General features: G+C 50.4%; 1 protein-coding gene across 7 annotated transcripts in view; it reads left to right on the plus strand.

Moving 5' to 3' along the window:
- Positions 1-8,997, plus strand: part of Dnmt1 (DNA methyltransferase 1) — a 46,637-nt gene extending 37,640 nt beyond the window's left edge. For 4 of the 7 annotated variants that reach the window (XM_077795780.1, XM_077795783.1, XM_077795782.1 and 1 more), the window contains exons 28-40: positions 551-772; positions 1,407-1,599; positions 2,381-2,465; positions 2,712-2,840; positions 2,988-3,270; positions 3,505-3,646; positions 4,560-4,726; positions 5,143-5,320; positions 5,796-5,991; positions 6,420-6,586; positions 6,783-6,899; positions 8,068-8,158; positions 8,666-8,997. In XM_077795780.1, the coding sequence (XP_077651906.1) occupies positions 551-772; positions 1,407-1,599; positions 2,381-2,465; positions 2,712-2,840; positions 2,988-3,270; positions 3,505-3,646; positions 4,560-4,726; positions 5,143-5,320; positions 5,796-5,991; positions 6,420-6,586; positions 6,783-6,899; positions 8,068-8,158; positions 8,666-8,700 (2,005 nt within the window). In that variant the 3' untranslated portion in view covers positions 8,701-8,997. The remainder of the gene's footprint in view (positions 1-550; positions 773-1,406; positions 1,600-2,380; positions 2,466-2,711; positions 2,841-2,987; positions 3,271-3,504; positions 3,647-4,559; positions 4,727-5,142; positions 5,321-5,795; positions 5,992-6,419; positions 6,587-6,782; positions 6,900-8,067; positions 8,159-8,665) is intronic. The other 3 variants (XM_077795781.1, XM_077795784.1, XM_077795786.1) reach the window with 1 other exon arrangement.
- The last annotated feature ends 3,940 nt before the right edge of the window (positions 8,998-12,937 follow it).

The raw sequence follows: 12,937 nt of genomic DNA on the forward strand, positions 1-12,937 counted from the left end.
CAAACTGGAGTTGACCAGGTCCTGTGCCTTCCTTGGGCCTCCAACACTGCTCCTAGGTCACGTGTTTCATTTGGGATGGCATAGGTCATGCCATAGTGACCACCCACAAATCGGCACACCACAACACTTTCTCTGAGCTCTTAGGAGGTGGGGATGTTTGTCCCAAGGGGCTTGGCTGTTGGATCACTCAGTCCCTGGGCTGTCAGAGCCATCTCCTTGAAGTTGCTAGTCTCTTCCCGAGAAGCATGCTGGACATGCCACGGTAGCTTAGTGCTCCTGTGTCACTTCTGCTTGTGCTCATTAATTGGAGCTTATCACTTACCAAGAAGTACAAAATACCCCATGCCTGGGAGGCAGGAAGGGAGTTAGCAATTTTTGTGTAGTGGTTAAAACTGAACGAGAGTCTGTCTTGATGCAGACCCGAGGGTACCTTACTGCAGTAGCCAGGAAGCTGTGGACCTGAAATGGTGGTGGTTCCTGCTTAGTCCTGCCAAACTGATCACTGCTTGGCTTAAACACTCATTTGTCCCTGATTGTTGATTCTCTGCAGCATCAAGCTGTCTAGCCCTGTGAAACGCCCAAAGAAGGAGCCTGTGGATGAGGATCTATACCCAGAGCACTACCGAAAGTACTCTGACTACATCAAAGGCAGCAACCTGGATGCCCCCGAGCCCTACCGGATCGGCCGGATAAAAGAGATCTTCTGTGCCAAGAAAACCAATGGCAAGCCCAATGGGTCAGAAATCAAGATCAGGCTGAACAAGTTCTACAGGTCAGTGGAGGTCTTTGCCTCTACAAGAGGCTGCAGGCTCTTCTAGAAGATGCTACCTGGAGCCAGGTCATGCTTGACATAGTACAGTCAAACCATGTTAGAATTGGGTAGAAGCTGGGCATGCTGGCACACACCTTAATCCCATCTACTTGAGAGGCTGAGGCAGGAGGATTGTAAGTTCAAGGCCAGCTTGGGCAACATAGTAAGACCCCCCCGACATACCCCTCAAAAAAAAAAAATCCTCAGGTTTTGTGTATAAGGTGCGGTGAGACAAAGTTTCTTCCCTTGTCCTGGGGATTGAACCTAAGGGCATCTGGGTTGCACTGAGCTGCATCCTCTTCCCTTTGAGACAACTTGGCCAAATTGCTTAGGCTAGCTGTAACTTGAGATCCTCCTGCCTCAGCCTCCTGAAAGCTAAAATTACAGGCATGCACCTCCATGCCCAGTGAGACAAATGAATTTTAGTCTTAGGTACCAGTCCCAAGATTCCATTACATATGGAAACTATTTCAAAACTTTAAAAAAAAAAATCCAAAACATTTCTGGTCTCAGGTGTTTAAGATGAGGAATTTTCATCTGATTCATTGTAAGTTTGCAGCAAAAGAATCCCTCACAAAGCACCTTCTGCTCACAGGCCCGAGAACACCCACAAGTCCACCTCGGCGAGCTACCATGCGGACATCAACCTGCTCTACTGGAGTGACGAGGAGGCCGTAGTGGACTTCCAGGCTGTGCAGGGCCGCTGCACCGTGGAGTACGGGGAGGACCTGCCGGAGTGCCTACAGGAGTACTCAGAAGGCGGCCCTGACCGCTTCTACTTCTTGGAGGTGGTGGCCAGGCTCGCTGGAGGGGCATCAGAGTCAGACTTAGGAGAAAGCAATGTGTTCAGGAAGGCAGTTGATTGTGAGGTTATACGTAAAAAGTACTGGCAGTAGGGTTTTGACTTTTGAAAGAAACCAGGTAGTTGGGTGCCATGAGTCCTATTCATCAGGAGTTTTTGGGTGTTACTTGCAAAGCTTTATTCTCCACAGCACTATCTGTAACACTGGTCTATGAGCCAAGCCTGCTAGGTGGCCTTCAGTAGCCCGACCAGTGCCTTTGTGGGTTGGAAAAAGGTGCCTCTTTCCCAGGAGACAGTGCTGTCCCTCACCTGGTCCCTTCAGCCAGGTGCCTGTGCCCAGGCCAGACCCACATTACCTTACAGACAGTTGTGGTCATGGAAGGATCCAGGAGCCTGATAAAGCTACTTGCTTTTACATCATTGAAGCTTGGCTTTTCCATGTTGGGTTATCTTAAAACAGCACACGTCAGCATTTCCCCAGGTTCCTGCATTGTTGGCCTAATTGGAAGGTGGACCCTTTGTGTAACAGTTCCCTGTTCAGAGTGAATAGTCCAAATGTTCACAGCCAAAGTTTTAACACTGGCCAGATAAAGTATATATTTTAAAGTTTCTAAAATAAAAATCAGACTGCTCATACTGGTGGCTAATTAGCTGTGGGTCTGTTTAGGGGAGACATTAAGTGACTCTTTGCCAGACTGACTTACGTATCCTATCAGGGAAGGGATTAAGTCATTTCCTTCTGACTGTTGTGGTTCTCTCCTTTTCAGGCCTATAATGCAAAGACCAAAAGCTTTGAAGATCCTCCAAATCATGCCCGTAGCCCGGGGAATAAAGGAAAAGGGAAGGGGAAAGGTATGTCATTATCTGCAGGGTTTATTTCTCTCTTCAGTACTAAAAATGAAACCCCAATGCCTCATGCATGCTGGGCACGCACTCTGCCCCTAAGCTGCACCAACTGTAGGTTTCGCTTACGGACTCGGAACCACTGCCTTTCCCTCACACTGTGCTGTTAACGACTCAAAATGAGGCTCTTTGATGAAGTGTTGAGCCTGGTAGGACTCTGTCAGTTGGCTTTAATTTGTGGCATGTTCCCCCTAGGGAAAGGCAAGACGAAGTCTCAGGCCTCTGAGCCGAGTGAACCAGAGACAGCAATAAAACTGCCCAAGCTGCGGACCCTGGACGTGTTTTCTGGCTGTGGGGGGTTGTCGGAAGGGTTCCACCAAGCAGGTAAGGATTCTGGCTGTTTTTTTCTCTGAACTAGTCAGACTGGATCCAGCAGCTTTAGCCTGAAGCCCTGCTGGCCCTGGTCACCATCCTGGCTCTGGCCTCTTATGGGAGGCTTCAGAGCATGCCTTTTGTCCTTGTGTGCACCAGGCGTCTCCGAGACTCTGTGGGCCATTGAAATGTGGGATCCCGCGGCGCAGGCATTCCGGCTGAACAACCCCCGCTCCACGGTGTTCACGGAGGACTGCAATGTCCTGCTCAAGCTGGTTATGGCCGGGGAGAAGACCAACAGCCGTGGCCAGAGGCTGCCCCAGAAGGGCGACGTGGAGATGCTGTGTGGCGGGCCCCCCTGCCAAGGCTTTAGCGGCATGAACCGCTTCAACTCTCGTACCTACTCAAAGTTCAAAAACTCCTTAGTGGTCTCCTTCCTCAGGTAAGTGAGATGGAAGTCTTTGTCACCTACTCCCTGAGGACAAAGACATTACCTGGACGGGAGTGCCAGATGTGCCCCACGCTAGGCTGTGCACCCAGGAAATCCCTAGGCAGTGCTGGAGCCAGCACATTAAGAGGCACAGCTTCAGTAAGACTCCCAAGCAGCTTCGGGTAGGATGGCGCTCTCCCCAGTCCCTGTATGGGTGACTCCCGTGGTCTCTCCTGCCCCCCACAGCTACTGTGACTACTACCGGCCCCGGTTCTTCCTTTTGGAGAACGTCAGGAACTTCGTCTCCTTCAAACGCTCTATGGTGCTGAAGCTCACCCTCCGCTGCCTCGTCTGCATGGGCTACCAGTGTACCTTTGGCGTGCTGCAGGTGGGCTCCTGGACACAAGCCGGCTGGGCAGTGGTCCCTCGGTTACTGTTGCTGTCTGAAAAGAGGGTACATAGGCTCACTGTCCAAGCCACAGATGGCAGCATAGTCCCCTGCAGTGATGGCTAGGGTTAGGGAGGTGGACACCTGTGCCTGCACTCCCCTGGATGGCATTCTCAGGACTTGGATATAAAAATGGCCAGCCCCTAGCAAGGCCACCTTTTGGTATCCTCTTGAGAGCTGCATCCCCTCAGTGCCTAGGGAGGGCGCGAGCCAGCATAGAGTGCCGGAATACGCTGCTTCACCCTTTCTTCAGGGAGATGTGAGAACAGTAGAGCCCTGAACCAGCTGAGTTCCCCTTAGCATGTGCTTTTCCTTCTATACGTGTGTGTGTGTGTGTGTGTGTGTGTGTGTGTGTGTGTGTGTGCAGAACCTCCAGGAAGCACACTCCAGGAAGCTCCCAATGGCCTGTCAGCAGGGATAGGAATAGTCAGGGGCCAGGGCTTAGCTGAAAATCCTCTGTTCCATGGACCTCTGCTCAGAGTGTAACTTAACATGAAGCAGCTATCAAAGTGGGAGGACACTGGGCCCCAGTCCCCTGAGTAAGTGAGCACCAGGGGGACCAGTGAAGCCTGGTCAGCAGTCTGTCCCTGTGACCATCACCATCAGGTAAGTGGCAAAGCGCTCACCTATTTTTGAGGTTCCGTGCAGTTTTCCACAGAGTTGGCTGAAGTCACCAGCTTCTTCTCATCCTCTCCAGTGGCCTCTTACTAGAAAGGAACCCACAGGGTCAATTAGGAATCTTATAGGCGAGTTTGTCCTATGTCCTCTGAAAGTTAGGTGCTGTGGGCCCCAGTCCTGAGTCCACATGGTCAGATGCCCCACTGACCACATGCATGTCTGACCCTACTCACAGGCTGGTCAGTATGGTGTGGCCCAGACCCGGAGGCGGGCCATCATCCTGGCTGCGGCCCCTGGAGAGAAACTCCCCCTGTTCCCAGAGCCCCTGCACGTCTTTGCACCCCGTGCCTGCCAGCTGAGTGTCGTGGTGGATGATAAGAAGTTTGTCAGCAACATCACCAGGTAGGGGCCTCTCACCCCTGTGCCACTCAGAGCTGGCGGCTGTCATGAGCTTATGGGCTTCACCTGGAGAGGTTGGCTGCTGGGTCTGTCTAGAGGCCTGAGCCAAGGAGCAGATGGTAGTATATGGACAGCCTGCCATGAGGTTGCTCTGTGCCACCTCCAGTCTTGGGTTTGACCCCTTGTGTAGCAGATAGCCACATGCCTAGCTTCGGTCACAAGCAAAGCCCCTTGCAGAGGCCACACCACAGCTGTTCTCTGCTTCAACCTGCTAAAGAAGGCTGCACTTGCGCCAGACAGCAATGACCTGAGCTGGGCAGTCTGCTCTGGAGAGGGCAGTGCTAATAACCAGGGGTGGCAGCTATGACGAGGGGACAGCAGTGTGTGATCCCAACAGTATCGACTCTGCTCTGCTGCAGGTTGAGCTCAGGTCCGTTCCGAACCATCACAGTGCGGGACACGATGTCGGACCTCCCTGAGATCCGGAACGGGGCCTCGGCGCAGGAGATCTCCTATAACGGGGAGCCTCAGTCCTGGTTCCAGAGGCAGCTTCGGGGCTCGCACTACCAGCCCATCCTTAGGGACCACATCTGTAAGGTAGTGGCTTTTCAGGATGGTGCCTCATCGGCCACAGCCTGGCTCCCCCGCATCCCGGACAGTCACTTTCCAGGAGCCAGCTTGTGGGCTGAGCTCTGGCCAGGCAGCGCAGACTATTCCTAGGCCCTCTCCTCCTCTTGGGGTCCTCGCAGCCAATGCATAGCCACTGCCTCTCCACTCTTGGCCCCTAATCAAAGCTTGTATCATCCACTCAATGTCATGCTTGCCTCTATCCCTTCACTTACTCTTTCCCTAGCCCTCCCCAAACACTATTCCGCATCTCTTAAGGCCCTAGTGTCATGTGGTCATCCCTGAGCTGGGGTTAGGTTAACTTTTTGGCCCCTCCCCATGACCTGAGCCCCTAAGATTCCGAGTCACACTGGTGTTCCCAGTGCCCAGAGCGATGCCCAGCCACAGTGTATACTCAGGTTCCCCTTACGCCAGGTGACAGCCAGGGCTCCTTATGCACTTTCAGGACATGAGCGCATTGGTGGCCGCCCGTATGCGTCACATCCCCCTGGCCCCGGGCTCAGACTGGCGCGATCTGCCCAACATTGAGGTGCAACTCACTGACGGCACCCTGGCCAAGAAACTGCGCTACACCTACCACGACAAAAAGAATGGCCGCAGCAGCTCCGGCGCCCTCCGTGGAGTCTGCTCCTGTGTGGAAGGTTAGGACCCAAAGATCATGGCTCCCCTGCAGTAGGGGCTGGGGAGGGGACTGCTGCTAGGCTTCCCCAGAAGCCCATACTTGGGCATTGCCTCCTTAAGCTGGAGGCCCTCGCCAAGTCGGAATCCCCAAAAAATTAGTTTCCAGGAGTGTTAAGTCAAAGTGGCTCTGGGGCTGGGGCTTGGTGGCAGAGCGCTGGCCTAGCATGCGTGAGGCACTGGGTTCGATCCGGCCACCACATATAAATAAATAAATAGATAAATTTTTTTAAAGAGTGGCTCTGCCCACCAAGTGGGACTGCCAGCTGCTCAGTGGGTGAGTGCTATGCACAGTGGGGGCTAGCCGTGTACCCAAAGCTTCTCTGCACCCCCTTGGGCCTCCCTCCTGCCCCTCCGGCCGCTGCGTCCTTATTGCAGTCTTCTCTTCCAGCAGGCAAAGCCTGTGACCCCTCCGCCAGACAGTTTAACACCCTCATCCCCTGGTGCCTGCCCCACACCGGAAACAGGCACAACCACTGGGCTGGCCTGTATGGACGGCTTGAGTGGGATGGCTTCTTCAGCACAACCGTCACCAACCCCGAGCCTATGGGCAAGCAGGTGGGTCCTGGGCAGGGACATCCAGCCAGGCCTTGCACTGGGAGGGGTGGGGCGCATGTCGGTCTAGCCTGCCTCCCACACCCTGTACTGGTGGAGGTGGGTGTGCTGGCCCTGACTGGACACCCCCTCCCCCATTGGTGAGCCAGCCCTGGACTTGCCCCCTTTCCCACCGTGCACCCTGCCTGTCTGCCCCCAGGGACGTGTGCTTCACCCCGAGCAACACCGCGTGGTGAGTGTGCGGGAGTGCGCCCGCTCCCAGGGCTTCCCCGACACCTACCGGCTGTTTGGCAACATCCTGGACAGGCACCGACAGGTCAGTGAACAGGCTGGTCGCACATCACTGCTGCAGCCCCACCTAGATGGAAAGGAACCTCTGTCCCTCTGTCCAGAGTGAGCCCTGTACAGCCTCGAAAGACGGGCTGAGCACCAGAGCTTGTCAGCCACATGTTCTCAGCGCTCAGTGCCCAGGGGGACCATGGAACCAAGTCACCCTGTTGCTGGCACTGAGAGCTTACGAATTGGGCTATGTCGCTAAGTGCATGTGATCTGTAGCTCTGAGGCCGAGATTCGGCCCAAAGGAAAGTTCAGAGACCCCAACGGAAAAGGTTAAACACACAGTGGCAAACTTACCATTACTAAGGATTCAAATGGACCGGATTCTTGGTGTGGTAGTGTGACTTTTAGATGTATTGCCATCAATGTAGTGACTCATCCAGCAGAGCTGAGGTGACATACCTGCAATCTCAGTGACTTGGGAGATGATCACAAGTTCAAGGATCTAAGCAATATAGTGAGACCCTGTCTCAAAATGAAAAAAAGGGGGGGGGTGGGGCAGAGCTGTAGCTCAGTAGTAAAGCGCCCCTAGGTTTAATCCCCAGTACCAAAGTCTCCCATTAAGGCCTGGGATCCTAGCAAAAGCCACCTTTTACCCCAGATCTGCTTCCCAGAAGCAAAGGCTCTTGACTGGGAGCACAGCATGTCTTGGCAGCTTCCCTTTCTCTAGCTTTGAGTCTTCTAAAGCCCTTTAAAGGGCCGGGCTCAGTGATACAGGCCTGTAATCCCTGGGGCTGGGGAGCCTGAAGCAGGAGGATCACAAGTTCAAAGCCAGCCTCAGCAAAAGCAAGGTGCTAAGCAACTCGATGAGACCCTGTCTCTAAATAAAATACAAAGTAGGACTGGGGATATGGTTGAGTGCCCCAAGTTCAATCCCTGGTACTAAACAAACAAACAAAAAAAACCAGAATTCTTTAAAAGTTTTTTTTTTTTTTAACGACACATGGGTGTTGGGGGGATGGGCCAACTGGAAGGCCAAGGGCCATTGTGATAGAAAGGCCTTGGGGGCCCATGTGGGACATGGGCAGGAGGCCAGCCCCAGCCCTCAGGGTCCCATTCCCCACATCATGCCTTGTTCTGAGTAGAGGCTGTTCCAGGGCATTGGTCCAGCTCTGCCAAGCAAGCAGCACCCTTCTTTCTTCCTGCAGGTGGGTAACGCTGTGCCACCTCCCCTGGCCAAAGCCATTGGCTTGGAGATCAAGCTCTGTATGTTGGCCAAAGCTCGAGAGAGTGCCTCAGGTATGCGGGGTTGGGGCTGGTGGATGGCTTTCCTCCTGAGCCTGCCTTCCCTCTGGCTGTGTCTGAGGGCAGCTAGATACAGCTCTGCTCCAGGATTCATGAGATTCACCAGCCCTGTCCACCCAGCAGAGGGGTGCTCTGAGGACTGGTGATCTCACATCCAGGGCTTAGAACAGGAGCTGACATGGTAGGCATACTGCCAGGTCCCTCCCTCCTAGGCTAACCCAAGCAGTGGAGCAGACTCTAGGGAGCATGACCTCCAAATTTTCCTTTGTAACTGACAGGTCTTCATTGGGTCCACCATTAGCATCCGGGGTGTTAATTCTTCCCAACTTGATGGGGTTTTTTTGTGTGTGTATGGGGCTGGGGTGGAACCCAGGCCTCAAGCATGCTGGGCAAGTGTGCTACCATGAAGCTGCACCCTCAGCCCTAAGTATATTCTTATGCTTGCCTATGGCTTAGTGTGACACTGTTCCCAAGGTAATTCTTCCTTTTGTTTCCCTTCAGCTAAAGTAAAGGAAGAGGTGGCTGCTAAGGACTAGCTTCACCCTCCATCACTCTTGTTTCTGGCACCAGGAATCCCCAACATGCACTGATGTTGTATTTTTAACATGTTTAAATCTGTCAGTTCAGATGTGTTGTACACAGTGTTTGTGGCCTTGGCTGACATGAAGCTGTTCTGTGAGGTTTGCTGAACTAATGACTTAGTGATCAAACTGTGCAGTTCTTTGTGCATTCTGGATTTTAAAAGTTTTTTATTATGCATTATATCAAATTACCACTGTACAAGTGGAAATTAAGACTTTATGTAGTTTTTATATGTTGTAATATTTCTTCAAATAAATCTCTCCTATAAATCACCTGGGGTAGTGACTGATTGATGCGGGGCTCTGGCTGCCTTTTGGCCCAGGTTGGACAGGAAAAGGCTCCTCAGCACTGAAGGTGACACCATGTCTCCAAGTGTTCTGGGGGTGGAGTTGACTGTGGCTCACTTCTGGCCAATGAGATGCAAAAGGAACTTGCTAGTGTGACTTTCATAAAAGGCTTCTAAGAGATCTGACTTTCTCCTTGGCCCTCCTTCGGTCTGGAGCAGACTGATGCCTGTTGATCCCCAGCCACTTTGCGACCATGAAGACACAAAACCCCATGCAGTGAACAGTGCAGCAAGAAATCACCCTGGAGCCACTCTCAAAACCCTAATCTGCCTACCCCAGACAAAAGCCCCTTGGTTCTTGGGAGGCCGAGGCAGGAGGATTGAAGGCTTGAACTCGGTCTCGCTAAATTGCTGAGGCTGTCTCAAAGGTGGTGGTGCAGGATGTAGCTTAGTGGTAAAGTGCCCCTGGGTTAAATCCCCAGTATCAAAAAACAAAACCAGAAAAACCTTGTTTGCTTAAAACTGTTTGGCTGAAAATTCAGGAAGCCCAGCTAACTTAATCCTACTGAATTCTAAGATGAACAAACCTTTAGTGATCACTGTGTAATGATTCTAAATGCAGACAAGAAGTGTCCACTGCCTACGTGTAACCGAGAGCCACTAGGGTGTTGTAACAAGGGCCCCACCATCTCTCTACTTCTCTAAGTGGCCCACATGGGGACACTTCAACTAGCTTTTCTCTCAATGAGTCACAGATGTCCTGATCATAAGACTAAAGGACTAAATATGATGGAATGCAAAGCTTACTAAATTCCTTCAGTAATTGCGTGCTTTCCCCCTCTCTGCTCCTAAAAACTTCACCATACTTGACATTCTAGTACATTCTCTTCCCTCGTCTCCAGGGAAATATCTAGAAAGGATTCCTGGGTCACTGGATATAAGTGTGTCAATATTTTTACTTCAGCACAGGTGACTTAACTACCTCTGGGAAGACTTTAACACCTCCCCCAACAGTGCAGACTCCTCAACCCACCTTTTCTTTTGCTCTAATATTGCCAACTGGATAGAGTGGCTTTTTTTTTTTTTTTAATTTGGTCTTGCTATGTTGCTCTGGAGCTCTGAGCTCCAGTGATCCTCCTAAGGTGGTCCCACAGGTGCACACCACTGTAGTTGACTTAAATTTCCCCAGAGGTGGGCATTAAACCCAGGGCCTTGTGTGCGCTAAGCAAGTTCTCTGCCACTGAGCTCTATTCCCAACCCCTGCACCACCTCCCTCCCTTTTTTTTTTTTTTTTAGGTACCAGGGATTGAACCCAGAGGTAACATTGAGCCACATTCCCTGTCCTTTTTTGTTTTGTTTTGTTTTGAGACAGGGACTCACTAAATTGCTTCTCTTGCAGTACTGGGGATTAAACCCCTGGGTATTTACCGCTCACCTGTACCCCAGTCCTTTTTATTTTACTTTTTATTTTTGTGATACTGGAGGTTGAACCCAGGGATGCTCTTCCACTGAGCTTCACCCAGTTTTTAATTTTATTTTTTTAAATACTTATTTGTTTTTTAGTTTTCGGTGGACACAACCTCTTTTTTTGTATGTGGTACTGAGGATTGAACCCGGGCCGCACACATGCCAGGCGAGCGAGCTACCACTTGAGCCACATCCCCAGCCCTTAATTTTTAGTTTTGAGACTGGATTTTGCTTAGTTGTTGAGGCTAAACATTAACTCCCTTTTCCCCTTCCCCCGGCCCTGACAACCACCCTTCTTCCTCTAGGAATCTGACTGTTCAGGGTACCTCATGGAGATGGAGTCATAAGCACTGTCCCTCTGTGCCTGTCTTCTTTCACTTCCTATGGTTAGGATCATTCCCTTTTGAGTGCAGCCATGTCCCATTGTATGAATGGACCACATTTTTGTTACCCATTCATCACTGATGGCCACCTGGGTTGCTTCCATCTTTTTACTATGTGAATCGTGGCGGCATGAACATAAATGTGTCCAAGATCCCAGTTTTGATCCTTTTGTGTAAAAACCAGAATGGAATTGTTGGACCATATGGTGATTCTTTTCTTTTTATTTTATTTCTAAAATATTTTTTAGTGGTGGATGGGTACAATACCTTTATTTTTATGTGAGGCTGAGGATCAAACTCGGTGCCTCACACGTGCAAGTCAAGCTCTCTGCTACTGAACCCCAGCCCCAGCCCCCATATGGTGAGTCTAACTTTACTATTTGAGGAATTACCACATTATTTTCCATAGCAGCAGGTTGTTTTTAATGAAAAATACAGGTCCCTGTCTATTTCCCTAATCAACCACAATCAGGATGTTGTGCGCTCTCTCTCTCTCTCTCTCTCATATGTTAGGGCTTTAAAAAAAAAACTTAGCTTTTTACAGTACTGGGGATTGACCCAGGGGCATTCTGCCACTAAGCCACATATCCAGCCCTTTTTGATTTTTTTTAAATAGGTTTTTAGTTGTAGATGGACACAATACCCTAATTTTGTTTATTTGGTTTGTTTATGTGGTGTCGGGGATCAGACCCCCTGCCTCACGCATGCCAGGCAAGCGCTCTACCACGGAGCCACAACCCCAGCCCTCCTTTTATTTTGAGACGGGCCTTTGCTGAATTACTGAGGCTGGCCTTGACTGGTGGGTTATAATTATGCCCATTAGTGGGATCCATCGTTACATATTCATACATGCACACAACACAGTTTGGTCCATTGAACTCCCCAGGACCCTTTCCCTCCTCTCCTTCCCACTTGTCCCCTTCCTCTCTGTACTGATCTCCCTTCTATGCCCTATCTCCTTTCTATCCATAGTTTTCCAGTGACCACATCTGTGCATCATCAGCTTAGTATTTCCTGTATCTTGAAAAATATTAGGTAAACTGAGTGCCATGGAGCATACCTGTAATTCCAACAACGCTGGAGGCTGAAAACAGGAGGATTGGAAGTTTGAAGCTCTCAGCAATTTAGTGAGACCCTGTCTCAAAAAATAAAAAAGGGCTGGGTGCTGTGGTACACGCCTGTAATCCCAGTGGCTTAGGAGGCTGAGGCAGGAGGATTGGGAGTTCAAAGACAGCCTCAGCAAAAGTGAGGCTCTAAGCAACTCAGCGAGACCCTGTCTCTAAATAAAATACAATATAGAGCTGGAGATGTGGCTCAGTGGTTGAGTGCCCCTGAGTTCGATCCCCAGTATCCAATAAATGAAAAATAAAATTAAAAATGAAAAGGGTTGGGAATGTATCTCAGCAGTGACAAAGTGCCTCTGGGCTCAATCCTCCATATCAATAAGAAAAAGAAATCAGGTGCATGTTATTCTACCTTACCTCTCTGCCACATCCTTTTCTCCCAGCAGTGTTTGGAGTTTCTAAGGAAACAAACTAGAAAATATCTTAAATTCTACAGCAACCACATGGATGATCAGCATTTGTATCTTTTTTCTTTCTTTTTTTCCCCATGAGGAACCTCTTGCTAAAATATGTCCTTAAGTGTCCCCAAAGTTCTATCGGAGGCATGGTCCACAGGATGGCACTATTGGGAGGCTGGAGAAACTAAGGACGTGGGGCCTGCGAGGTCTTTGTATCATTGGAGCGTGATTCTGAGGGGGTAGACGGACCCCTGCTCCTAGTCTTCTTTTCTCTTGCTTTCTGGCACATACTGCATCATGTGCCCCCCACCCATCCCACATCCCCTTGCCCTTGAGCAGTGAGGCCAACCACCCACACACTGACTTTATAACTGTGGGTCACTGTTGAATGAATTTTATCATAAAATGATTGAGCCACAGCTATGTAAAGAACATGAATAAATATTGCAATCATATTATTAAGAGAAAAAATCCAGGCACAAAGAATACAAATTTTTTAAGCCCACAAAGCTCAAAAAACATGCAAAACTAGG

This window comes from Urocitellus parryii, chromosome 3, assembly GCF_045843805.1.
Source record: "Urocitellus parryii isolate mUroPar1 chromosome 3, mUroPar1.hap1, whole genome shotgun sequence".
Classification (NCBI taxonomy): Eukaryota; Metazoa; Chordata; class Mammalia; order Rodentia; family Sciuridae; genus Urocitellus; species Urocitellus parryii.